The sequence below is a fragment of the Gasterosteus aculeatus genome, chromosome 11, assembly GCF_964276395.1.
Source record: "Gasterosteus aculeatus chromosome 11, fGasAcu3.hap1.1, whole genome shotgun sequence".
Taxonomy (NCBI): domain Eukaryota; kingdom Metazoa; phylum Chordata; class Actinopteri; order Perciformes; family Gasterosteidae; genus Gasterosteus; species Gasterosteus aculeatus.
Window position 1 is genome coordinate 13,962,219 of NC_135699.1, and position 27,963 is coordinate 13,990,181.

At 38.8% G+C, this 27,963-nt stretch overlaps 1 protein-coding gene, 2 long non-coding RNA genes and 2 gene segments (V, D, J or C); 2 read left to right on the forward strand and 3 right to left on the reverse strand.

Annotated features, from left to right (window-relative positions):
* Nucleotides 1-620: 620 nt before the first annotated feature.
* On the reverse strand, nucleotides 621-1,350 carry LOC120827345 (immunoglobulin heavy variable 4-38-2-like). The segment is given in 2 exon segments: nucleotides 621-1,116; nucleotides 1,210-1,350. Coding segments are annotated over 2 exon segments (348 nt in total).
* Nucleotides 1,351-2,460: 1,110 nt separating this feature from the next.
* On the forward strand, nucleotides 2,461-5,374 carry LOC144384549 (uncharacterized). The gene is made up of 2 exons (XR_013451338.1): nucleotides 2,461-4,468; nucleotides 4,846-5,374. It is a non-coding gene; the product is annotated as an uncharacterized LOC144384549 (long non-coding RNA).
* Nucleotides 4,835-27,833, reverse strand: LOC120827316 (uncharacterized). Of its 7 annotated transcripts, XM_078083942.1 has the most exons (12): nucleotides 27,746-27,833; nucleotides 27,346-27,651; nucleotides 14,398-14,463; nucleotides 12,943-13,245; nucleotides 8,121-8,438; nucleotides 7,733-8,029; nucleotides 7,327-7,638; nucleotides 6,925-7,209; nucleotides 6,474-6,800; nucleotides 5,966-6,283; nucleotides 5,538-5,825; nucleotides 5,145-5,371 (listed from the first exon to the last, which is right to left on the reverse strand). In XM_078083942.1, the coding sequence occupies exons 1-12, from the start codon at nucleotides 27,792-27,794 to the stop codon at nucleotides 5,190-5,192; spliced, it is 3,051 nt and encodes a 1,016-aa protein (XP_077940068.1). In that variant the 5' UTR covers nucleotides 27,795-27,833; the 3' UTR covers nucleotides 5,145-5,189. The 7 variants fall into 7 exon arrangements, with proteins under 7 accessions (XP_077940067.1, XP_077940064.1, XP_077940063.1 ...); XM_078083941.1 differs by lacking the exons at nucleotides 14,398-14,463; nucleotides 27,346-27,651; nucleotides 27,746-27,833 and adding exons at nucleotides 4,835-5,039; nucleotides 15,222-15,427 and having other exon boundaries at nucleotides 5,223-5,371; XM_078083938.1 differs by lacking the exons at nucleotides 14,398-14,463; nucleotides 27,346-27,651; nucleotides 27,746-27,833 and adding exons at nucleotides 4,835-5,039; nucleotides 14,761-14,919 and having other exon boundaries at nucleotides 5,223-5,371.
* Nucleotides 17,170-19,415, forward strand: LOC144384550 (uncharacterized). Its single transcript, XR_013451339.1, has 2 exons — nucleotides 17,170-17,447; nucleotides 18,466-19,415. It is a non-coding gene; the product is annotated as an uncharacterized LOC144384550 (long non-coding RNA).
* Nucleotides 19,400-24,377, reverse strand: LOC120827320 (immunoglobulin heavy constant gamma 2-like). The segment is given in 7 exon segments: nucleotides 19,400-20,348; nucleotides 21,037-21,179; nucleotides 21,661-21,984; nucleotides 22,117-22,437; nucleotides 22,650-22,937; nucleotides 23,915-24,000; nucleotides 24,235-24,377. Coding segments are annotated over 6 exon segments (1,152 nt in total).
* Nucleotides 27,834-27,963: the final 130 nt, after the last annotated feature.

A 27,963-nucleotide genomic window follows, 5' to 3' on the forward strand; every position in this document is an offset into this window, starting at 1 on the left:
AAAACCTGGGGGAGACACTGCAGTCTACCTCATCAATGCGAACAACGTGTGTGTGACTCGTGTCACTGGAAAATGGGTTGTGGTTTTATCTGTTTAAGTCAGATACATCTGTTGTTGTTGTTTCCACCATCCCAACGGCAGGTCACGTGATCTGCAGGCACCTTCTGATCACATTGTAAAGGACGTGTTGCGTGAGCGAGGTTACGCATTAAGAGTTTGTCCTTAATGGAATTTCTTACATTACTTTTTTACTTTAAGTAGTTTCGAAACCAGTACTTTTATACTTTTACTTCTGTATAAAGCTTGAGTCGATACTTCAACTTCTACAGGAGTCTTTTTTAAACCCTAGTATCTGTACTTCTACTTCAGTAATGAATGTGAATACTTTTGACACCTCTTACGTTTATATAGCACAGGTCAGACATTTACAAAAAGAAAAAGCAAAACAAATAATTGACTCCAAGAGAGATTTTGTGGGAAACATACTAAAGTTAAGATTATTTCTCACCTGAGTGTTTTAGAGATAAATAATAAATACAATAGGTTCCTCTATGACAAGTCGTAGTGAGGATCCTAATAATAAAAAATAAATAAAAAAATTCAATGCAGGGCCTTTAATAAACGTGTTATGGAACTTTAATTAATATATAGAATCGTATATTAGTAATTGTAACGTGTAGGTATTTAAAGTGATGTAACAGTGAGCTGGTGGTGAAATCATTGGTGGTCTGAGGACTCCTCCTCTGGTGGCTTTGTGTTACAAGTGTTCAGGCACTGAGAGGTTTTTGTTCAGCTGTACTGATGGTTTGTGTTACTGTGGGTCTCTAGCACAGTAATACACAGCCGTGTCTCCAGGCTGCACATTCTGTCCGTTTAGAGTCACTGTTTTACTGGAAGCATCTAAGTCGATACTAAACTTGCTCTTCAGTGAATCTTTGTAGTATGACGCTCCAGTATATCTTTGTCCAATCCATTCCAGTCCTTTCCCTGCAGGCTGTCTGATCCATGCTGTCCAGTAGCTGCTCATACTATAAGAAACCTGACAGGTGATGGTCAGACGTTGACCGGGCTGCACAGTCACAGAGGCCGGCTGCGTCAACTGCTCACACTTCACACCTGTGGAGGCAAACATGAAATATTGTATCAATGTAATAACAGTGAGCAGTCAGTGTGCTGTGATGTCCATGTCTCTGCCTCAGTGACACTCACAGTATCCAGCGGCCAGCAGCAGCAGTAGAGCTACAGAGAACATGTTGGTGTGGAGGTTGATCTGATGGGAGCTTCTCCTCTTCTGCTGCGACTGACAGCGTGATATCAAGTCTTTAAAGGAGACTGTGAGGAAGTTTACTTTGCATATATGTGATGGGTAGAGCTCTCCCCTCCCCCCCCCTGCCTGTTTGGCCACACCACCTTAATTGGTGATGCCTAACAGGTGTAACCAGGTGCTCTTTAAATGGGAGCTTTTGCCCCACTAGAGCTAGAGGGGGGCTTGCTGTAGGTCTCCCACGGCATAGGCACAGCACTCGCCACGTGCGGATGGGTTTGAGCGGAATCTAGAGGTATGTCAGGGGTTTTCTGTTTCATGTTTTAATATGCTTTTTAGCGGTGAAATGTTTATTGGCGTTATTTACCTTTTCTTTCTTTTATACAGGAAATGATCAGGTGGTGCAACGCTGAGCCTGGTCACTGCTGTTTTTGCCTTTGATTTAAAATAGATTATGGTTACCCGGTTTATATAGTATCTTTGATTATGAATTGCTAATTTGTTTTCTTTCTGGGTTAGTGTCTTTGTTTTGTCCTACATAAACAACCATTACTGCGCCCTATACTGGGGGTCCCTTTAATGCCAGTGCAGGTGGGCATATAGTAGGCCTACAGGGGGTGGCTCACGAGGTGGAAGGCTCTTTCAGTTTATTTTGTTGGTTTGCTGTGTTTTAATTCTTTTTGATTTGCTGTGTTTTCTTTCCCTTTGACCTGGTGGTGGCCCCCTTGTCCCCTTTTCACTCCCCCGCCCCGGTGGGCCTCAAGTAGTCACCTTGTACTGGTAGGGTACCCCAGTATAGTAATCCTTTTTCAAAGCATAGATTATATTTTGCCATAAAACCGACCAATGTTTCTGGATTGATTATTTCTTTTCTTTTAAATATTAAACCTACTTGTAAATAAAAAAAACATTGTTACAAAACTGGAACTTCACCTCTCTGCTCCCTTTCTTTTTCATTACAACTGATATTCTTTGGGTGAGAGTCCCAAAGTGACGTTGTCACCCTTGTGACCAGGCGAACGGCCGCCCCGGTTACATATAGAAGGAGGCTATAAAAGAGGGATGAACTGTTCTGTCACAGCAGACCAAAGCCTGAAATAGTGTCAAACACACGTGACACGAGAAAGACGATGTATTTATTATTTTGAACAGTGACTTAAAGGGAACTCTCTTATTCCTACAAGAAATTCTACCAACGCAGTCATGTCAAAGTAACAGATCTGTATTTACACTCATCAGAGACTATTTACTGAGTGTGCTGATGTTGAACTTCAGAAAATGCAAAAATAAATCAATGTTTAGGCTTCTTTGATGTGCCAAGTATTTAATATGCTCCTATAGTTTGTAGTTTGTGTTATTGTGGGTTTCTTGCACAGTGATGGACACTAGTGTCTTCAGACTGCACGTTCTGTCCTTTTAGAGTCACTGTTTTTTAACTAAATATACTTGAAGCAGAATTGTTCTCTCAGAGAATACCAGAGAGACTCCAGACATCCAGTTGCAAACAAAAGCAGCACCAGAGATACAGACAACATGATTTATGTTGAAGATCAGTGTCTGATCCAGGATATGCGCCGCCTCTACGCCAATTACACCTGGTATTTGCTCCGCCCCTTCACAACCTTAAAGAAAAAGCCAGTTTACTGAAGGGATATGTGGATGGATGGAATGCTCACTGCATGTTCCTCTAATTGAGCACTTTCAATAGTTATCTGACTTTTTCCAGATGCACATGTATGAAATGTGCAGGTGATCAACATCTTCTATATGCTCTCTCAACCTCACCTGTACTGCTCTCAATAACACATTCCTCTCTCTACCTCCACACTCCTTCCTATAAGATCTTTCCTGTGAGGCCAACTTCTTATCCCCATCACCCGGGAACAGTATGTGTTCAAAAAGTTACTCCAAACTTACCTTCTAACACATGTTTAATGTTAACCCACAAAGTAGACATGTGCACACATTCACAGTGACCCTGTGTGTTTGTATTAATGGGAAAGAGAAGGTATACAAACAGTCTCTGTTAGTGCTTTGAACAGACTGCACCTCTGTCTCATAACATCTGGTCAGTGCAGTTTAGACCTCTCAGTATGTTCAAATTAAGACACGACTTCACATCAAGGACACAAATCCCCGCTTCTGTATGTGGAGGTCTGTCTCCCTCTAGTGGTCAATCTGAGTAATACAATGATGCTGATCTTATGACATACTGTATATTTATACTGTATAAAATGTATGAATAGTATAATAGAATAGAAGTACTTTATTGAACCACGAGGGGAAATTCAAGACCCAGGTAGCTCCTGACAATATACAAACATAATATACACATGCAGTTAAACTATTAAAAAGGGTTTATCAGAAAGAAAGAAAAAATAAAGTTAAAACACACAGTTGGTGGGTTGTGTTATTGTATAGTTGTATGGCTCTGTGGAGGAATGATTTATACAGTCTATCAGTCCTACATGGCAGCGAGCGCAGTATGTATATGCAGCTTGTTTGTGTTACCATCTTTTTATGGAAATAATGTTTATATAATTACATTTTCTGAGTTTAGATAATTGAATCTTCTGAGTTTGTACCCTATGGTTGAATGCACTTATTGTAAGTCGCTTTGGATAAAAGCGTCAGCTAAATGAAATGTAATGTAATGTAATTATTCTTTTATAACGTATGGCAATGAAGCATCCAATGATGTAATCTGTAGATATACTGTATATATGCTCATTTTATAGGTAAGAGAATCTCAAACTCAGAATAAAAGACATACACTTGTCACTTTCACATACACTCAAACACAGTTGTGTTCGCCAGTGCACTTTATTTTTACCTTTTTATTTTTAATTGAGTATCCTTTTTTTATCCCCAGCTCTGAGCTTTCTATTTCATTTCAAAGTGTATAGTTGAATTGTAAATTGAACATGCTATTCCATTTGTTTTGTTGTCCATTATCTCATTGTCTTACTGTCCGATGTTTTGCACCAACCGCAATGTTACACCGCAATGTCAAATTCCTTTTATGTCTAACATATTTCAGGAATCAGGAATAAATGTTCCTGATTCCTGATTAAGGTTTCAAATCCTGTATATATGCAGGCTGTTTGTGTTATGTTTATATAATTGAATTACTATTTTAGCATAATAATGCATAATGATGCATCAAATTATGTGATCAGAACAAATTTAATCAGAACCAAAAAAGTGACAGGGTCTGTCAGGGGTGCGGGAGGAATGCAGGACTCAGATGCAGACTTCTCCGAAACAAAAGATTTTAATAGTCAAAAGGATCCAAAATCCAAAAGGCCAAGGGCCAAGGGGCAAAAACACACAGGCATGAAACTACAGATCCAAGACAAAAGACAGGGACATGCGTGGCAAAAGACAATGACGCGACAAGTGACACAAGAGACACACGGCTTAAATACACAAGGGAGGTGCAGGTGATTGGACACAGGTGGAAACTATTAAGACGATCACAGGGGATGACGGGACAAGGCAGGAAGTGAAGTTACCCGGGGACACGAGTGGCAGAAAACTACAAAATATAACATGAAGTGAACCACACCGTGACAAAAAAGTATGTATTTTATTCATGTATTCTCTTAAACAGATGCACTGCACACATGCACACAACGAACATTTATAACCCTAATCAAGAAACCTGTTACATAACATATAATAGTAATAGATGTGAATCACTTAAACTTTAAAACATGAAAAACCAAAACATTATTGTATAATGGGATCTGTCCAGGGATCACCATCATTTAGTCTAAAAGGAGAAAGCAAAGGGAATGTGTCAGCATATGATGTCATTTCTTATTCATATTTAAAATATATGTATATATGAGAGTGAAAATATGAAAATATAACAATATTTAAAATAATGTTTTTTAGAAATGTGTTACTGAAAGATCACTCACTAAAATAACATTCCAGTACTGTTGTTTCTCACCTTAATCATGGTTGCAGAGACACCGTAGATAAAGGAGACGAGGAATAAAACGAGGAAAGTGAACGCAAAATACCAGCTTTCCACATCTGTGTCCTGGTTCACTTCAGCATGCATGATGTCGTCGAAGAAATCACAGTCCTTCAAGGAGTCTGTGAATGAATGGAAACGTGTAACATGTGTTAGTCTACTGGACTTTGTTCCAGTGGCAGGGGAGCTGCTAAGAGATATTAACCCATTCAACCATGTGTGAAACGGGTGGTTAACAAATATGTGCAATCTGTAAAGTTCAAGAAAGACTTGTTGTCAAACTAGCACCTGGTTTAGATACATCCAGGGACAGGCTGATGTTTGCATGTGTCACCCTGCAGGTGATGTTGGCGCCAGGTAACCAGATGACTCGGGACAGATTTAGGTGGCTTTGAATGTTGAACTTTCCATCTGGGCCTCTGTGGGGTTCACTAGTGCTGTAGTCCAACGGTCCCTTGGTGTCATCAAGAAACCAAGTGATGTTAATGGTTGCAGGGCTGAAGCCAAAGACCAGGCACACCAGCTCACCGGAGCCCTGGAGCAAGGTCGCTGAGGGTTTGCTGTGGGTCACTGTGGCTGGAGGAAACAGGGAGGAAAAGTTTTTGTCAATTTTGATTATCTTTCTTTTAGCTGACGCAATCGACACTAAAACTGTCTACGATGAAATGAAGTACACCAGTCAACTGTCATTGACTTCATTCTAATCGACAGCTCACCAAAGACATCCTTTATAGTGCTTTTAAAAGGCGTTTCCGATGACTCGTGTCTGACGACACAAGAATACGTAGACTCCTTGTTGTTAGTTGTTGAGATGTTTAGTCTGCTGATCATCGAATACGTGCTGCTCCCGGTGTATTTCCATGTTGGACTGTTGGTGAAGTGAGTTGGAGGGACTCTCTGGTCCTCCTCCTCCCAGTACACTCGGATATCAGACGGGAAGAATCCAGAGACGTGGCAAATAATTGCAAGGGAGTCGGAGGTAGAAAGGTCATCCACAGTTGGTTGTGTTACCTTCACTGTTGGTGGATACAGCTCTTTAGAAGCACAACAAGAAGACAAAAGTAGATCAAGCTTCATATTTTAACCATTTCTAATCTGATCGTTTAATCACTGACAGCTTCCACAAACATCAATGTGATGATTCTGATGCATCTTGTCTACTTAAACTATTTAAACATCTCCACAGATTGAAAAATATCAATGAACAGATGCAAAGAAACAAACCTCTGCTTTTGGTTATATGATCCTCGTGGCCCAGTTTGGAGCATCGGTGCTTTGCCTCACAAGACACTTGTTTAAATTCATTCCAATCCGCCGCTGACACATTGAGGAAGCTCTGCACAGTTTCTGTACCGTTGCTGTGACTCACTGGAAAATCCTCACGGCCATCGTGGGAATGATTGTTCTCACCTACTTTCCAGGTCACGGAGAAATCATTGAGAGACGGACCGACCAGGAGACAGGTGATAGTCACCTGTCCCTTGTTCAGAAGCTCTCCTGGTGTTGGTGCCTGAACATATACGCCAACTATCTGAGATGACGCAGGAGTTACTGAAAAATAAAGAGACGTTGAAATGGCAGAAAAGGCGACACATATGAAGTATGTGAAGAAAAAGGTGTCATGCTTAATGGAAGATGAATTCATTTCTTCTCTGTCTATTAGTTTTCCTTTTACCTGAGCAGAGGCTGATGTTCTTTCTCACATTAGCGTTCAGAGACTTGTCAGATACTTCACACGTGAAGACATTCCCTGTTCTCCACTCGGATTGAGGGACGTGGAGATGACTGGTTACCGCCACACGTCCATCTTCACCCATGCTGACGTCATTAGTTGATGGAGATCTGTGCTCGGACTCTGAAGACCACTTAATTTGAGGGTTAAAGCCCCAAGCGAAGCACAGGAGTCTCTGTGGTCCTGAGTCTTCACCGGGGGCCAGAAGAAGTTCCATCGATGGCTCCACTAAATATGAGATCAATCAGTGCTTCGATTAATCAATGAATGGGTCTATTTCTGATCAACTAAGTGTGAAACATGGAATGAACTACCACTAAGGGAATGAAGAGCTTCTCCTCTCACCAAAGAAACTGCCTGTGGAGTTGGACACAAAGCTGTTGGAGAATCCTTGATTCACTTTGCAGGTGAAACTTGCGTCTCTCTTCAATTCATTTAAATGGACTGTGAAACTTCTACTGATTGAAAGGAGTCCTGAGGCTGCAGGAAGTTCAACAAACTGTTTGTCGGAGATGTCGACACCGTTGGCTTGAAAGGTGATGTAGAGGTTACGTGACGAGAGTCTTGTGACATCACACTCCAGCACGGCACCGTCTCCTTTCAGCAGATCTTTCAGAGATCTCCTGATCTCAATCGATGGATCTGTACCTGCAGGCTCTGGATGATACAGACAGAAAAGCCAGCAGGCTTCTTCGTTTATGCACCATGCTGTCACATGACGTCTGCTTCTCATGGCATGTGGTTGTCTCACCTGCGATTTGTACAGTCTTCTTAGCAGATGAGAAGCACTTGTGGTCAGCTTGACATGTTATGGACTTGAGTTGTTTCCATCGACTTGAAGAAACCGTCAGTTCACTGACTAAATGAGTTGACTTGGTGTCCTGTCTCACTGTGCCACCCGCTGTGTCTGTCTCATTCAGCAGCCACGTCACCTTGGCATTAAGAACAGTGCGCACAAAACATGTTGCTTTTACGGGAGATTCTTCCGTCATGACTTTCTTGAAGCTGGGAATCTCCACGTCGATGGAAGGAGGGGCCGTTGCTTCATCTTCAGGGAAAAAAAACGTTTATAACACTTTTCATCTTGTAATATTTACATTTGTATATTGTGCTGTGAGACAGTAGACTGACATACTTACATTGACAAATACTTGTGGTCTTCATAAATGTCTGAGTGTTGTGAATAGACGTGCAGGTAAAACTTGAGGCCTGTGCCCACTCTGTCATATTTGGCTCAATCTCACTGCTCAGAGTGAAGGTTTTCTCCTTTCCCTCCACACTCTGAAGCTTGCTTTGGATTTGCACGACGTTTAGAGGTTGGTTTTCCTGCTTCCACTCCACACTCAGTTTGTCTGGAAAGAAGCCTTGAATGTTGCAGACGAGTCTGATTGGTGACTTCCCGAATTCACCCTGCCAAACTGGGTGTAACGTGATATTTGGAGAGACAACCCGCTGTCCTGAGATATGGGGGAGAGATTTACATCGTTACTTTCCTCAAGCAGTCAGATGCACATGTTTTAAAAACATGAGCGGACTTCATCCTTTCAGTCGTACATACCTTAAGATCTTGGTCAGGTAACCTGTGTTGTCTTAACTCTAAATCTGGTATCTTTGTATTTAGGCTAGATGGCAGAGTGGTACTTGTACAGTGTCTGGTGTCTCATGGTCAGGTGGACACGGGGCTGTTGCACAGATGCAGCATGGCAGGGCAGAGGGATCAGAGGCAGCAGCAAGCGGAAGCATTGAGTAACACCCGGCTCCCAAAAAAGGGCCAAAATACAGAAGTGAAACGGTGCAAAGAGCAACAGTGCATCACTGGCACCAGGTGTGAGGCGTCAGTTAGAGAAGCAGAGCGCACATTTGAATGTCTCAGATCACTTTACATGTTTTCACAAAGAGTTCACATGGCTTCTCATGACGTTGCAAGGTTTCACTTCTCCACTCTGTTAATATTAGACCCGAGAACTGCACATTTTCATATCAAGTTGAACATGAGCGGATGATTCCTGGTGCTGGGGAGGTGATGAACATGAGAACATGATGAAGTATTTCTTTAAAGATATAATGCTTGAGAACCTAAAATAAGTACTGTTGTGAGTATAATAAATGATTGATTATAGTTAAAACAACATGCAGTATGAACAATGTCAAAGTAATGGAAGAGAAGTATAAACAACATCGAATGTTAATTTCTTTTAAAAATTTATTTTCTTAAAAGACATAAAGCTCTTGCAATTAAAATCAAAATCAAACTGTGATTACTTACATGATACTGTGAGTTTATAAGAAGACATTTCAAAAAGAAAAGTCAAAACAGTTTCATCTGTTTTCATTTAACCTGAAAAGACAGAAAGAATATAGAAATAAGTCACATTGTAAAAAGTAAACGTGTAAATGTGTAAAATTGTATTCAGTTCATTATAACAGCAGGGACAATTTAATATTTAACTACATTGTCAACTCAACCAAAGCGTTGTTAACGGTGATTATTAAAGAGGAAAGCATTACATTGCAAAAGCACAGCTGTTTTTTGAGTGAACCCTATGAACATGCATGTTTCATTCATTCATAGCTGAGGTTTTGTTGCAGACACCTTGTAGATTTTATTTAAAAAACGCAATATCTAAAAAGATAGTCATCTTAGTTATTGGTCATAGTGTTAAAGTGGCAATCCATTGGATTTCAGTCCCTTGTTTTTGTTTCCTCGGCTTCAAGTTTTCAGCATTTTGAACCCCATTTTTTGTGTGTATAATAGAGAATATATAAACATTGCAACACTTTGAGCCACAGGTTCAATCGGAAATTGTGTTACACTCCTTCAGCATCAGATTCATGACATTTGTAGAGATTGCCACGTTAGATAAAGTAGTTTTCTGGTTAAATCCAAATCTGTGCACATCGGTAACATGCAGAGTCTCCATTACCTTGAAAGCAGTGGTTGCTATGGTGAACAGCAGAGTGATGAGAAAGAGGAGGATGAAGGTGAGGCCTGTGCTCCCCATGTTATCTTCTTCTGCCTCCATCGCACTGTTCCCCTGGCAGAAGTCTGGATGTAGTGTACAGTCATTATTTAGTGGGCACTTTGGGCAAAACGCAGGCTTCAACAGCTCAATGACCATATTCTATTCATGTTCCTGTGTTAGAGTCGCTACTTTAATACGCATCAGGTCAGAGTAGATCTAATCAGGAACTCTGAGGACAGTTCAGTCAATCAAATCAAGTCAACCATCAATTAAAAGAATAGTACTGGCACACGTCTTGCTACTTATTAAATTGTTCTTCTTTAACCATACGGACTATTTCATTTGCATTTCCTTGTGTTGATTGTGTTGATTCAAGCCGTCCTAACATGATCCTGACTTGCTTGTGAAAGTCCTCATTCATGTTGTGGCAGGCGTGACTTGGCTTGTGAATCAGTAGATTAATGATTTGACGCACAGAGCTGGAATTAGACCTTCGACAATCATCTTTCTTGTGAAGGGAGTGCAAGACCCAGTGGAGTAAATGCGTACACAAAGACAAGTCACACAAACATTGCACAGTCAATGAACACATGCAGTAGTTAGTGAGTTGCTCTAGTGTGATTCTACATAATGTAAAATGGTTTGGTAAGTTTGATTCATTTGTGTCAAACATCCTGAAGGCTACACACAGGATCACACTGTGACGCTGACAACAAACATGTAGCTGGAATATGTGTTGAATAAAGAGGTGAACAGCATGCGACAAACATCAACAGAGTTGCAAAGAGCTGTTTTTATTTGTTTTTTTGAAAGTGAATTAAAAGGCAAACACGATGTCACATCACAAGCAACAAACAGCAGAAGACACAGCGAGGCGTGAGAACATCTACTGGGCCTTGCACGTTTCAGGGACGTTCATGTTGAGGTTGACCAGGTTGGTGTTTTGAAAGCTTCTGTACCCAATGGACCTGACGATAGCTTTAGTGGTGTTAGCCACGGACTCGTGGTGAACTACACAGCTGTACGCCACGTCGTTCTTTTGCCACTGCTCAAGGCTGAAAGATAACTGGCCGTAAGCAGAGAAGGACCCTTGGTTTTCTACAGGGTTTGTGGTGTGGAACTTGTACTTTGAATCTGCTTCCTCGTCATCAACAAGCCAAGACACAAAAACCTCCCGAGGGAAGAAGTCTTTCACGTAGCAAGTGAGGGTCACCATTTCTTTTCTAGTGTGTTCTAGTGGCGGAAGCATGAACACAGAAGGTCGCTGAGTTTCTCCTCCTGCAAGTGTGAGAGGACATTTAGAGCTTCTGCCACGGATGAAATAAGCGACAGTACTGCAGTAAATGTCAGTGACGCAGTGACACTCACAGCATGTTTGATGGTCTGACAAGAGGAATCAAAACACAGTCGCTGCTTTCTTTACTTACCAGGAATCCTTTCGTAGGGCGTCTTCCGTGGTTCAAACCAATCGTTTTTTTCAACAACGCAGTAGAACTTTGTCCCCCGGCTCCATTCGTCATAATCAATGTCAAGTGGAAGGCTTATTTCTTTACTTCCTCTAGGGGGGGATTTTGAGGCTCCAGCTATTGCCTGTTTATCCTGATTCTCCCACCAAATCTTATGGACTGACGGTTTGTTGACCTTGACATTACATTTCACAGTTCCTTTTCTGCTTAAGAACATTTGCTCCATTGTGGGGCCTTCGATTGTGACCTCCACATCTGATTCAGGACATCCCACACCTGCCAAGAAAGAACTTTTTAATCAAAACAGCTGCAGAAAAAACAAATGCAACGACATTTACATTGAATCTCTTGATGGAAAAGGTGGAATTTACTCACAAGTAGTGTCTGTGACTTTGTAAGTCAGCGATGAATTCTCGAATGTTGGACCTTTACCCTTAAACTGACACGTCAACTCAGTGCCATCAGTCCACTCGCTGGACGGCAGCATGAGGAAACTTGTGGCACTGTACAGTGCAGTTCCATTTGCATCCTTTCTCCCCTCAGGAGTGATTGTTTTCATCTCGAATATTTGGTTTGTGACTTCCTGGTTGTTTTTCAGCCATTTGATGTCATAATCGTTGGGTGAAAAATCCTTGGCAAGGCAGGAGAATGAAACCTTGGTGTCCTCATCAGAGGAGGCCAACACTTCAAGAGTCGGCAATTTAATAACCACATCTGAAAAATAGAAACATATACACAAATATATATGTATGCAGAAGCAGGGAATCATTTATATATATGCAGAAGCAACTGTGAAAAATGATGTGTGATATTGTGAATGTGATTCTCATGTTAAAATAAATGACATAAAAAAACAGTGGAGCTTTAATGCTTGCTTCTGCATATACATTGACTGCAGCAGCAAGCAAACACAGATTGAATGTTAATAATCAACAAACAATGAAAGTGGGGGCAGACTGACATGAAGAAGAAGTAGGATTATGCAGGTTGATGAAAAGAAGCAGAACACGGTGCAATAATCTGAGACGCTGCAGAGGACGTAAAGTATAGAAGCAGAGAATGAAATTAGAGCGTCAGCCTTCTTGTTCCACCTGACTGTTTGCTTTGTCTGTTTGGCCTGTTGTGAAAGTAAAAATATTCAAGGACATGTGACGCTATCTCGCTTTAGAAACATTTTAGTTTCATGCTCTTCTCTGATGTTCCTTTCAAGTCATGGATTTTTTTTAACCGATTATTTTTCACTTTTTTGTTTGATTGACTGGTAAAAATAACGTTTTTTACCAAATACAATTCTCAGAAAAATGCACCAAACCCCAAAAATAGTCAATTTAGAGACTAAAACTCAGTAGACTTATTGAACTATATTAAGTTATTTACCGTTTTTTCCCATTAATATTATCACAAGCAACTCTATTTTTTGATACTATAATTAGTCAATTACCAATTTGCGGTTATAGAACACACTATAAACCTGCTAGATGTTAAATGATGGACTCAAAAGGCATTTATTCATAACGTAGCATGAGTCTTACTTGGCCTTTGGATGGTGACCTCTACCGGTCCTGCTGCATGGGTTGCCGCGCATCGGAAAGTGGCGTCCTTTGCCTCCCAGTCCTGTCTGCTCACTCGGATGTTACTGACTCCGGTATAAAAGTCTCCCTTTCGAACTGGAGGGTACTGGATGAAGTCGGTCAAGGCGGGTCCATTCACTTTGTTCCATGCAAAGGTCAGCGAGGAGGGTGAGAAGCCGCTGGCAAAGCAGCCGAGAGTGACTGTGTCTCCAGTCCCAGAACCACATTGCATCAGAGGAAACAACGTCGGTCTGGTTGAAGCGGCTAGAAAAGGAAAAAAAAGATCAAATATTTTTTTTACCAAATATTATTTAGAAGACAAATGAGAGGATTGAGACAGTAGTGGAAGAAGGCACAGCATTTTTAACATTTAAGACGTTGCTCTCAATACACAAACCTCTATGTTTCCGAATGTCATTTATTTGTTTGGTTGCAGCAAGTTTAACCTCCCTCAATGATTATTTTAGATATTTAGTTTTCTCATTCTATATATAACTAGTTAAATTACATTAAATGCACAACTTGTAATGCACAACGACAATAATCCTTAGTGTATTCTTTTAAATTAAAGAGATGGAAGTGTTAAGTCACCGTTCCTACAGTTACCATACATTATATTATACTGATGGCAGTCATATTGTTACATTACAAAAACATAATACTTTGTATAAACTTCAGCAGTTATGTATAAAATTAAAGTACTTCTACCTATTACAACTATTGCTGAGGTACCTTTTCCTCAGTAATAAAAGTAATTATATTAGCAAAGTGCTGAGCGGTTACTATGACAATGTCACGTCTAAAAGCAAACGCACAAGTCTGCCTTCACATTCAATCAATCCCACTATGTTTTAAAAATTCACTTTAAACTAAAACTACAATTTAGAGAAATAAACAAAGCCAAATATGTTTGCATCAAAAATCCAACGTTTTATCCTGTGCTGAAAACATCAATGTCAGACTTTTAAAGACACGTAGAGCATTAAAACCTTTAAAGTAACAATTGAGATGTTGAGAAGTTACTTTAAATAAGACACTGAAACACACCGATGATGTTTTTTAACGGAACAAAACTCACCTGATGACACTGTTACCAAAGTGCCTTTTCCCCAATAGTCGAAAGCCCAGTTGTCACAGTGAAGAGATTCAATTCAAACGTTTCACAAAAACTCAGCACTTAATGTCAGTCTTGTTTTTGGAAAACGCTCAAATTGAACTTTAATATGAAGATTTAAATGATTTGCAATCCAACTGAACTAAACAATCTTAAGCCCTTCACAAAAGGAATTGTCATGCCACAATATGTTGATTGCTGTCTAATCTCTGGCTGTGACTTATGGCTACATTAAATTATAGTACATAATAAAGTAATGTCTGTAATGTCTTTCTCTAATCAGAAACATTAAGATGTCGTACCTGAGGTGACGGTGACCATGGTGCCTTTTCCCCAGTAGTCAAAAGCGTAGTCACAGTTCGACAAATGATCCACCACTGCATAAAAAACCTGTTCCCAGATATCTACACTTTCTGAGGTCGGTTATCTAATAATTTACCCTCCGACATATTTACCGTGACTTTCATACAGAAGGGTTCAGAAGATGTAACTAAATATGATTTTAAACACCAAAGTTTAAACATTTTCTATCAATTTTAAACATGTATCATACCTTATCCCAGAAATGAAAGAAATACAATCACAACTTCATTGCTACAACAATTCCAATGTAGTTTATAATTCTAAATCTTGACATTAGAGAAAGATAAATAAGAGCAGCTTACCTGATGTGACTGTTACCATGGTGCCTTTCCCCCAGTAATCAAAAGCACCATCACAGTGTAATAAGACATTACATCCAAAGTGCAAAAACAAGCACTTAAAGACACCTTTGATGCCACTGAGGTCTAAATATTAAATATTACCCAGGCCAGTTCTATTGTCCATATGAAGACAAAGTCTCTTTTACCTGCTTACCTGAGATGATCATTATTGTTACTTTTACCCTGTAATTAGTGACCTTTTTAATGCAAACATATTCAACAGCTTTTTTCATCTAATAAATGATTGTACTTATCCACTAAACCAGTGGATATATCTACCATTTACCCTCATCTTTTTGCTCTTCTACTTGGATTTACTCTTATTTACCTTTACAACAAATTTGAAATCAACATGAATTTCATAATAAACCCGTGAAAATACAGAATAGTCTTCAATCATAATAAATGTGTTAATTACTCACCAGAAGTCACTGTGACTTGTGTTCCTTTCCCCCAGTAGTCAAAGTAGTGATCACAGTGATATATTCCAACGTGCTTCTAATACAAATAGTCATTTAAACCAGGGACCATGTTTTAATGGCAAAGCAATTCCCTCTGGACTACTTATTACCACGTCCCTTGAGACGCATTTCCTGTGGTCTGAGTTATATAAAATATGAGTATGAGTTGACAACAGTTAGGCAACACTTCCTCTGTATCAGACCCGTCAGCTCCAGTTCCTGCTGCTTCGAATTGATTCAGTTAAAACACTTTTACCCTGTTAACTAGGATTTAAACACTTTACAAAAGATAAAAGTTAACATCATTTATTTTAACTTTATTTCATAAAGTACCATATTGTGCTGTCATTATCTTATGTATGGCTGCGAGAAAGAGGAACATTTGATACAAACTAATTGAAGTCTTTCACACCTCCTGATAGTTGGTTGTTAATGAATTACAAATAAATGTTAATTCAACTGCTGGATACTTCAATACAAATGGGACTAAATTATAACGCAAATTAAATGCTAGTGTGATGTCATAGACCTTTGCAGGAGGAAATTCTCTCTAACTGGACCTCGCTGAAATTTAATAAAATAACTACTTATTTTTGTTTGGAACACATGTTGGGTCGTTGTGGCGCAGGGGGTAGAGCGCTGGGAACTGCAAGGTTGGCGGTTTGAGTCCCGGCTGCCCCATGTCTCAATTCAAAGTGTCCCTGAGCAAGACAAAATGTAAAAAAAATTAAAAAAGCCATGGGTTCAACGTGTAATGTAAGTTGCTTTGGATAGAAGCGTCAGCTAAATGACCTGTAATGTTGTATTTTTTAGTTTTCAACACCAAAACCAGGTTCACGTTTTTTTTTTCAAATGCTAAAAACCTTTGGCCTGGATTTGGTTCGTAATTCTTAAATCCTGATTCCCAGCTGACGAACCTGACGCTAATGGATTAAAGCCAATACACAGTAACTGTATTATCAAAGCTAATGTAGACAAGTCATAGTTCATCTCTAATCTTCATGTTGCTATGGTAACATCTCTGTCAAACAAGTGTGTGTTCTTTTGCTCATCTTACAATAATCATTTTCACTAACTATTAACGGAGCCTGAACGCATCAATACGTACCTGAAGGGAACCTTAAGAGTTTTAGCTGTTAGTGTTGCTTATAATGTTACATTATCAGAAATGAGCATCAATGCAATGACCTGATTGTTACTGAATATTGGTAACATGTTTATATGAAAATATATTCTTTTCTTTTTGATACAAATCCTTTTCACCGGCATTATTTTGTGTAACTTATTGTCATGTTACTATTATTAGTGCTGTGGTCTAAAGTTACAGTTTGTTAACAGGCTGTGGAAGCACCTGTTTCCTGTGTTACATAAATATTAACCATGTGCATGTTGATGATCACAACTCAAAAACGTGCAGACATTTTCATTTTTAATAATAATAATAATGTGCTGTAAAATGATGTCCCCTGAATTTGAATGAGAAATAACTGCTGTATGTTCTGACAAGGTGATGCTTTATTTAAACGATCTTATTCAGGCATATCACCAAAGTGGATAATTATTTGCATCAAATTACCTGTAAGTAGTCAGTATTCCTTCATTTGTTTTTCAATATGTGAAATATTTTATCCTTGATGATACACAAAAATAAACTTTTTTGAGGTGCTGTGATTTTTAAGCTGAAATTGAAAAAAATAGAATTTCAAATGTTTGCTTCCTTCCACCAGATCTTTGAACTCAACCTTTCTTCAGAGTAGTGATTTTGTTATGTGAGCTTCTCTTCTTTTGGAGTCACTACGACTCAGTTCCGTTCATGGCAGGTTTTTGTACGGAGCCACATCACTGTGTCCCCCCATACACAGTACAACATGCTCGTACAAAAACCACCCACTGATATGTAGCTTTGCTTATTCTTGTACTGTGTACTCAGCGGAGGAAATCATGGAACATGGTGAGCATTATGTACCATTGTATTTTAAATTATACCCTCTAACTTTTAAAAGTTGTTTTTGATTATTTGTAACTTTCTGCCCACTTTTCCTAAAACACGTTTTTTTATCTGAACAAGACTGGCCAACAGGCAGTAGAAAGCAGTATAATACATTACTTGTTTAAAGCACCGTGCATAAACAACTACCCCAAAAAGGAGAATCCATTCCAAGGAGAATTCATTTTTTCCATTTCAATGTAAGTTTTTTTCAATTGTATAATATATATTTTGAAATGGTAGTTTTACAGAAGTAAAAAAAAAATATATAGTTATATAAATGATGCGGTAAAACCTTGTAATTTGGATGACAAATAAAACATGGCTGTTACGGCCCTTTTGTAGATTCCAGGACAGTAAAACAACAATCAAAGACAGGCGACAGAGTCAGGGTAAAAGGGGTCTTTCTAGTTTTTATTCTTACACAAAAAGATGGCTCCCAACAGGAGGGAGGGAGTGGTGGAAGATGGGACCTACAGGTTGTGCCAAACAAATGAAATGAATATAACAAAATGAGGCCTAGCTCACCACTGGCTCTTCATCCAAAACAAGTCAAACAAAATACCTTACCTGCTTCTCTAAAAAAGGACTAAAGGAAAACGTTACACAGGAGGCAACAACCACTACACCTGGTGTATCTATACAAAGGTATACCTACGTGCGAAAATGTACAGGGTACCCCAACTTACTAAGGTCCTCAACCTCCACCTTACAAAACTTGTAGTTTTGCCAGCAGACAGCTAAAGCTCACGTACATGAAGACTGGCCACCACCCGCAGCGCAGAACACACCCCCTTTCACTTCTCAGGAGTCTTCCTTTATGGACTGCCACCGGAACTGCTGATTGCTTTCCACCTGTGTTTGGAGTTGGCCAATCAGCATAATCACTGGGGGAGAGAAACCAATGAGCAGGAGGGAGAACGACAAGAACACATGCAGACAGTCCCCGTCTGGCATGTAACAATGGCATAAAAAAAGGCTCCCACAGGATGACACATATTTCATAGCCAATGTTCTTGTACCAGGCATTCCAAAGGTTGGGTGCTACAAGCGAGTACACTGCGCGGTTATTTATTAAGTCTTCAAAGTTCTGCATATTGACTATTTCAGTTACTTGGTCTCACTGTGTTTCAATGAAGCCACAACTACATACGAGTGTTTACATGCATAAATACGTTTTCAACATACATTTTACAGACCTTTGCATCTCTTTTTCAGGTTTTTAAAACGTTCTGAAACGTGGTGGCTACTCCAGTACACAATGAAACATCACATTGCAAAAAACTATCCATTTTTAAAATATAATTTAAAATCACTTATTGTTGGATTATAATGACCACAGTAGAACCACAAATATTGCTTCATGAATGGCTGCAGAGTCTAATCAGTATTCTCAAGGAGTCAACGCTTTTTTATTAACACCATATTGCAGTTTAATTGACTTGGATTAGATTATATAACTGTGACATTCTACATGCTGTGTCCGTTTGGTAAAAGGAGAGCTGCAGCTAAGAGGACAGACGAGTCTCTGGTTTTTGTTATGGAGTGTCACACTGTGCCATAACTCCAGCTAGCATCAACACAGTGATACAAACACTGACCAAAACCTACCAAACCTCCAAGAGGCTGCAAGTTGTTTGTCAGGAAAATGAAACTTTTCAAACTGAATAGGTTTAGAGATCAGAGAAAGAGAGAGATTATGTATTTTAAATACACCATTGTACTTTTAATTATTGTAACATAATAGAAGAGCATAGATACAGTGGAAGGGTCATGTGATTTAATCTGGTCCTTTCCATGTCCTTCACAAGATGGCAGTGTTTACTCTTTTCTGACTTCTGCTGATGAGCTGGCGTTAAATGTCCCTCCAGCAAATCGACAAGCTGGGGTTCTGAAAGGTTTTATGACAATTGGTAGCTTTCACTCAAGCACTGAGAGTAGGGACAGATGTGCACATGCTGAGTCATGAACTGACAAATAACTGTGAAGAATGAACACACAGTTCAGAAGAAGTTGGTCATCTATCGTTCCCATGTAGTTCAAGCTGTGTAAGACTTATTCCACATGTACACTACATATAAAGTAGGTGTGCATACTTCATGTTGTTATTAATGAATGTTTACAATTAAATAAAGGATAATACACTAAAATATATGAATCCTTCAAAATAGCTGTCATTTTATTCATATATATATTTACATATTTCATGAAAGAATAATTTGAATAAATGATACAATTAATGTGCCTACACTTTTACATGCATCAGTGTTTCTTCATGAATTGCTCTGCTGTATCTTCATTCAGGTGCAACTTCCCAAGTAATATTTTAACTGCCATACAATTTGAAGATGGACTCTTCATGTTCTTACAATATCTATTTCTAACCCTGCATGTAATGTCACAGATCTTTGTGTCTGCAGTTTGCATGTAAGCCGCATATTGCCTTGTTGTATGCTGATATGCAAATACATGCAGGGGAAGATGGGTCTCTTTTTTTGAGTAAGCTTATTTGTAGCTCTGTAGTTTCACTACAACAGGTGTGGGGTCCCTGAGGTGGACCATGAGTGTGGGGGGGGGACTCTCTAAAGATGATATATTTAGAAATGAAACCCACAAAATAACTGTCGAAGTTTTCTTGTATGCTTGTATGTGGTTGTCCATACTACTGTAAATATTATATCTGTTGAATTAGATTAAAGCAAATTGTTCAACATAATGACATCAGACAAAGTTACAAACATCTCAACTACAGTGCAATTTGATATTTATGTGGCAATGAACATTTGTAAAACTTTACCAACAGATAATATTTAAGTCTTCAAGAAAGTGAATGTACAACATTTCTATTCATAATGAAAGAACAGAAGCCAATGCAGGGAATCTATTCATCTAAATGACTAACAATTACAATTGTATCTTTTATTTGGTACAGGTCACAGAAAAATCTATTTTGAGTGACATAGTTCAACAAAAATATGTATATAACGATCATTAAATCTAGGACACAATTAAATGTTTTTAAAACCAGAAAAAATACTTAGAAGACAAATGAAGAAGTGAAGTCCATGTTATGCATCAATCTCATCTTATGGCCTCTTCATCTGGAAACACAAACAAAATAAGTATATATTATATTTATTGTTCAGATACAAATGATCAAGCAGTGATGAAGTTTGATTGTTACTTTAGTTTAGATATTTACACAGCTGGAGAATTATTTTCCCCACAACAGAATGGCTTTGGCCATGAACCTTTCTGCAGGGCAAGTCTGTTCTGTAACCATGAGAATGACCATACTTAAACATGCCATCTGTGTAGCGTGTTGCAGCATTTAAAACACACAAAGCAGCACGTTGTCTGTGCCTGGAGAGGTTCTTCACTCTGCTGCTGCTAAATGTGGATCAGGCACATGTGCTGATTGCACATGGAAACATAAGTTCTGTTAACTGAAAGTGATGCAATTCTACACCACAAACAAAGTCACAGGTTTGTCAGAAATCAGAAAATCACAAATCAGAATAATTTTCTGTCCATTAGCAGATAAGATATTTGCTGATAAGCAATTACATAAGTACTTTATATTTCTTTTTTGTCTCTCTAGTTAAATGTCATTTCAAGACTTATTGATGCCATCATTTTCATCACTTAGTCTCCCTTTTTGGGATCATTCTAATAACTTTAGTAGTAAAACAATGACCATATTCAGTGAATCTATGAATCCTGTATCATCTCTTCTACTTTCTTAAGTTGTCAGTGCAGCTGAAATAGAGAGAAAGTCTGCATGTTTACCTTGACCAGGCTGAATACCATGCTGTAAATGAGAGAGGATATGAAGAGGAATATGAAGGAGGAGGTGGTGGACCACAGGCTGCTGTACTCGTCTTCATCAATGGCATCATCTGTGCAGCTCATAGCGACACGCAGTTTAAAAGCTGGAATAGAATTTAAGAAGAGGAGGGTGTGGGTGGGTTAGATGTGTGTGTCTGTGTGTGTGTGTGTGAACAAAGGTAACACATAAATGCCCATTTCTCACTTGAATAGTGCTCATAAACTTAAATCAAGCATTATTCACTCTCCACATATGTTGTATTGATCTATCTGAACAGTGGAAGAGAGAAGTCTACCAGGTATCAGCTAAAAGCTTTGTTTCAGAATATTGAAGTCATGCATGAACATATAACAACGTTGTTTCATGCAACATTTATTTGAAACAGTCAGCACATTCATCAAGCTCTTGGACGATGTGACAAAGACAGATTAAAACACAATACGATGACAAACCAAAGTGAATTGACGAACTGGCTGTTACTTTTACAATCACAAAGACAGGTTCGATGACAGAGAGGACACAGACATGACAGCACACTAGCACAAAATGACACATTTAGGACTGAATTAGTTACGATTCCTTACATTCAGTTGATCTAAACACCTCCTTAGACACATCTCTCTGCGTTTTGCCACCAGGCCACACCTTGCAGGTGAACTTGACGGCATTGTTCCACTTTTTCAAGGAGGTGGTGTAAAGACTCGTAACTGAGTAGCGCTCATCAGTCTTCATAGAGGGGAATTCGATGCCATCGTTATAGACGCTGACATTCTGTCCACTTTCTTCTAACCAGGCGATGTAGAAATCCTGCGGTTCCCGGCTAGAGACCAGACACAACAGAGTGACCTCAGCTCCTTCCTTGACGTCTTCCTCTGGGAGGACGTGGACGGTTACTTTTGGTTCATTATCTGAAAGAGAAACTCTCCTTAGTGAACAGGGTCAGATTCAAGTTTTGCGTTTACTAAACTTAGATAATATTTTGTGTGTGTAAACGGTCTTTCTCCTCAGACTCACAGATTACTAATCATTTAGTAACATACCTCCTTTGTTGATATGCAGATCTTTATGAACGTGTGTTTTTGGGCCCTTAGCAGAACAGCGCACGTTGTCGATTGTTTGCCATTCAGAGCGGTCGCGAGTCAACGTGCTGATTTTGCTCCCTGTGGAGTCTGTTGTTTCACTGCTGTTCTTCGTCACATCAGCTCCATTTATTTGCCAAGTGAATTTCATTTCATTTATGGTGTTCTGGTCCGGTCCATTAATCCTGCACTCAAACTTTGCCTGGTTGTTGATGAAAATGTCTTTGGGACTTGTTGGTTTCAGTGTCATTGTGATATTTCTTATCATAGAACAAGAGGCCTCTAATGGAGGAAAGAGCAGAAATATCCATCAGTCTACAGATCAGTCTGTAATAATTCATTTAAAACTTGAATGTAAAATTGGTCAGATTGGTTTAAACATATGAAACAGTAATTAATGAAAAACATTTTCTGTCTAAAAGATGAACTATAACACATATTTACTCTTAGACATACAGACAGGGAGCTATGATTGTAAATAAAACATCACATACTTTTTCCCAAAGTCACACTTCTTGATCCTCCTGCGTGCGTCACAGAACATTCAAAAGAGTGCCTTAAATTCCAGTCAGACTTTGGTACTTTGAGCAAACTGACTCCTGTATATTTGTTGTTGTTCAGAATTGAAGGATATTGATCAGAAGTCAGATCGGCTCCACATGCATTGGTCCACTGGAAAGTAAGACTCTTTGGGTAGTTGTGGTGTGCAAGACAACCGACGGTGACTTCATCACCGTCAGGTTCACACTTCACCAAAGGGAACAGAGTTGGTGATGTTGTTTCTGTGAAAGTGAAATTATACACACATCAGTTACTTTTCTGTAAGAGGATCATTAAAATGTTACATATAATTGTGTGATGAAGCTATAGGACTTTAGTGAATGATACTTCTGTAAGAAGAAAGAGCTTTTGATTATTTTTACTGTATAAACATACTGCATCTGAGTACAGTATATTCCTTGGAACTTGTGTGAATTAATGATCTGTTTTAATAATTCATCAATCATACAAAACATTTTTGCCATGTCTCGCTTTGGTGTGATACTTTTTGGGTAGAAGTCATTTAATACCCAAACATTTATATTCAGTCTAGGAGCTGACATGAGGAAAGGTAATATTTAGTAAAACATCATACACATAAAAAATATATAATATAATAATATGTAATATAACCTCCGAGCTCATTGAAATGGAATATTTTGGCATATTCTTAATATTTTCCATACATTGTGAGCTATTCTTATCACGTCCTATTCATTTATTTAATATGCACTGCTTACGGTATAATATTGAAAAGGCTTTTGGTTATCGTTATAAGTGTAAATAAAAACAATTATTGTTGATGGATTTGAGCGTTTACGTTTTATTTTTAAAAGAAGAATACCAGTTGTTCTTTATAGGCATCTATACATATTTGTATGTATATTTATGTACAGCTAGCTATAAAGAAAACCTTATGTATTTTAATTATACAGTCTAATCAATGGGAAAATTAATCACACTGAAATACTTTCTAAAAATATTAATTCAATAATGCAAATGTTCATCAGCCGAGTTATTGCCAAACAATAAAAAATTATAACGGCTTTCTAAGAACAACTGTATTAGAAACATCTGCCTGCTTTCTTTTCTGGTTTTTACATTTATGTAAACCGAAATAAGACATGATTTAAACTTCTCTACCGCTAATAATGAATAACAAATGAATAACAAATATATAAACTTTTTAGTAAAAATACAATGTTTAAATGTGACTTACCTGACATTACTGTGACTTCAGTCCCCTGTCCCCAGTAGTCGAAGTAATCACAGTGATGCATCTCCTGTCACTGCCTCAACAAAAACCTGCCGTAGTAGATAAATACCTTAAAACCTAATTAAGGGATTGAAATACACAGAAAAACTGTTTAAAATAATAACATGATTGTGTCTTGAGAGTTTTTCTTTTTTTTCTGATTCTTGACCAGTTCTGAAAGTTAATTTACAGGAAGATGACATTTACGCCTGTGACTTTAATCTACTTATTAACTAACTTGTAATAACTAATATCCATCTAAAAGAGATAAACACAGTACTTACTCTACATTCTAGTTGAAAAACAGTCTGTCCTGTTGATTTATCACAATGAGAATGGGAGAGTTTACAGTTTTTGCTCTTAGGTTTTTGTATGGATGAATATCACAGTGCCCCATCCCAACCCACACTGTGACAAACCCTGTTACAAAAACCTCAGTGACCAACAGCTTCCTGCACTGGAAACATATCGTCAGCAGTGGGTAAGACTAAAAAAGAAACTCATATTCTAATCAATACAAATGTTGGATGTAAGATTCCTAATTCACATGTGACTTATTTTTACGTCATTATTATTAATCCATATTTTTTTGTTAGTTGAAATGTTTTTCGTATGACATGGCAAACACATACATTTGATTCAGAAAATCTGAAAGGAATTATTTTAACAGAGCAGTTGTTTATAGTTTGTAACAAATTTGAATTTCTATGTTTAAATCTGTCCTTTTGTCAAGATACTGTTATGTGGTGGGTCAAGAAATACGTTTAGCATTATTGTATTATTGTTCTTTCCTTTTTCAAACCGTCGCACTTCAGCTCTTCTTTTCCAACTTGATTCGTTCTAACTTATTTACCTCTCACAACTTTTTTGTTTTTACATAGTTGCTGCAAAACTGGCAAAAATCAACTTGCTCTTGTATTGAGAAATGTAATTTTTTATTTAAATGACGACCGTATTTTCTCTTTAAAGAACATTTTAAAAATAGTTTCAAGTAAGAATCAAGTGAAATAATGAATATTTCTACTATAACGTTGATGTTTGTGTACATGCCTGCACATAGATAGTGATTTATCTTTAAATTATTTTACACATCAATCATTTCAACTGATCAATTTGTTGCAGACAAAACATAGAAAGTATAAAGTAGGACGTTTAGATATGTTTATCTCTTGTAAAATATCAATCTATATTGTAAGGGTGATAATTATAGCAGATTGCTGTTTTCCTTTCTTATTTAAGTTTACATTTTAAAGAAAAGTACACACTGGAAGGCTGGAATGCTTTTTGTTTGTAGTTCTGACTTTTTCTAAAAAGTTTCCTGTGTGGTCCCGGAGGTGCAGAGAGGAAGATGATATGTTTAGAATCACCAGAAACTGAAGAAACGTTGGTTTGTAACGACGACATATTCAGAAGCCTTTCTGTTTAACACAAGCACACTATCCTTTCCACATGGCTGAGTGATGTCTTTATCCAAATTGATTGAATTGATTGATGTGATCTACAGTATCACATCAAAGAGAAGCAAATATAGTCAACAAAATGATATAATATGAAATAGTAACATTTATTATTCTTATACAGCAAAACCAAACAAAAACGTCTTATTTTTAATATGTGACATTTTGTCATTTACAATCACTAAAAGCTTTAATGTTTGTTATAATAACACATGTGATTGACATGAAACTGTATTGGACTATTTATCTAATGAGTTTACAAGTCATGTGATAACTAGATAATTGTCACGGCGAGGTCCCGCCTCCTGGCGGTATCATGTGGAGGGGCGTGGCTCCAAACTGAAGCTCATTCAGACTCCCTGATTACAGGTCACTTCACCTGCTCTGGCAACCGAGCTGCCTTCAATCTACAAATCACCTTGCAGTGTATCTGTCCGCCTGTTGGGAATGTGTGTGTGAATGTAATGTGTGTTTCTGGTTTGCGGTGACTAGTGTGCTGTGACATTTATTGACTGCTGTGTCATTTATGTGATTGCTGTGATCTTGTATGTTCACTGTGTATTGCGTGATCTTTTACTATAGTGTGCACCGTGTGAGTTACATGGACTACTGTTCCCCACACAGACGTCCTATTGGACTAACAAATCCCTCTATCGCTTTCACCGGGACTAATTACCTGGACAATTAGTAACCAACCCATCTACGGGATCGAGGGGCAAAGAGGAGGAGTATAAAAAAGAGGAAGCTGCTGACTTATGGGAACACGGCCGGGACAACGAGACGGTGGCGAACGGACCGACCGACCGACCGACCGACCTCCGTCGTGAGGGGGCATCGGCCACGACGTCCCACCACGTTCTCTACAGTCCACACTGAACAGAGCACGGCCGGATTGACTGCAAATGGATCCCAGCTGTCTGACAGTTCGTGACTGGACTTTCCTGGTGGACGTTTAACTTATTGGAAGACTGCTTTTAAAATATAAATTATCTTCAATGTTTTGATACTAAATAAAAGTATTTTTATGCATATCTCTCTTGTGGTACTTCTGTGTCCTGAGCAAATTTAAGGAGGAGCGATACGGCTGATGTTTCTACCCCGGTTCCTCAGCCACTCGTCGCCAGGTTGTTGTCTGACTGACCTGGTAGTGACTACGCTTGGCTGCTCTGTTGATGAGCGTCTCAGAGATATTGGTTTATTGTTTTTCAGTGGCAAGCTTCTTCTTTATGTTCGAAGCAAACAAGATATATTAATACTTTGTAATGCTAAAGAAACAGAGACAGGCATCGAGGTCCCAGACCTGAGGGAAAACTCACAAGACAATTCTATCACACATCTTATTAGATTCAGGACGAGGGCCGGAGGAATCCACACCTTCTCCTCCCTCCATGCAGCTTTGGTACACATAGACAGATGGGATCAAAGAGGAGACAGTTCCCACACAGCTGGTGCTGTGGAACTTCCTCACAATTAAACTCATGATTAGCTTCAGACATGAATCTAATAAAACATTATGGCATCATTATATTTTACCATTACAAAATGTATTAGCATAGAATTGAAGTGAACAGGAGACAAATATTCAGCAGGGTTTTTGTTTCTAATCGAGAACAAAGGTGACATGAGGGTTCAGTGTTAACGGAGATGCGTTTGGACGTCAAATTAAATGGCGCCGACCTTCTTTACTTGCAAATATCTTTAAAACAGCTATTTATTTTCAGTGAGATAGTACAGTTGCTGCCTTTGATGATAATTAACTTTGATTTAACTTCTAGTTAATCTAGTCCAACCTTCCATTTTCTCCCCCTTGTTCCAACAATTAACACTATAGGGGGATTTTAAAAATACTTAATGGCGATTCACAATACTTTGTATCAGTGACTGATACAGTGGGGGGAGTTTTTGCACAGTTCTGTGGCTTCCTGTATCACTGTGGCCTCCGGGCACAATAATAAACAGCAGAGTCTTCAGTGGTCAGACTGTTCATCTGCAGAGACACCTGGTCCACGGCGTTGTCTCTGGAAATGGTGAAACGATTCAGGACAGACGTGGAATAATATTTACTGCTTCCACTCGGAGAAGAAATGTGGGCAATCCACTCCAGTCCTTTTCCTTCAGCTTGTCTGATCCAGCTGATATCAGCATCATCATCTGATATTCCTGCATAGGTACAGGTCAGTTTATGGGATTCTCCTGGGAGCTTCACCGCTGGTTCAGACTCACTCAGAGTCTGACTGGAAACGCCTGCAGAGAAATCATTAATCAGTACAGAACTCATCACGCAAACTTCAAGTGATTTCCAACTATATGAAGTGACAGAATGAGTGAAAATCGTCACCTGCCCAGCAGAGAGTTAAAAGCAGCAGTCCTGTCCTGCAGCGCCTCATGTTTAACTGTGTGTGTCCACTGCTCTCTTTCGTCCTCTTGTAGGTAGAAGACATCTGAGTTTTGCATTGACTCCTCCTCTCAGGGAGCAGAGAACTAGCTACCGACAAAGGGAGAGCTTCTTCTTCCATGGAGTCATGTTGCAGAGCAGCAGAACGGACACACTTGACA

Excerpts from the sequence above, each read along its gene's own strand:
- LOC120827316 (XM_078083942.1), bottom strand. The coding sequence starts at position 27,794 with ATGAGGCGCTGCAGGACAGGACTGCTGCTTTTAACTCTCTGCTGGGCA. Across the intron at positions 6,284-6,473 it reads TCATATAACCAAAAGCAGAG|AGCTGTATCCACCAACAGTG; the intron begins GTTTGTTTCTTT and ends GTGCTTCTAAAG. Across the intron at positions 5,826-5,965 it reads CACTATAAAGGATGTCTTTG|CCACAGTGACCCACAGCAAA; the intron begins GTGAGCTGTCGA and ends TGTTTCCTCCAG.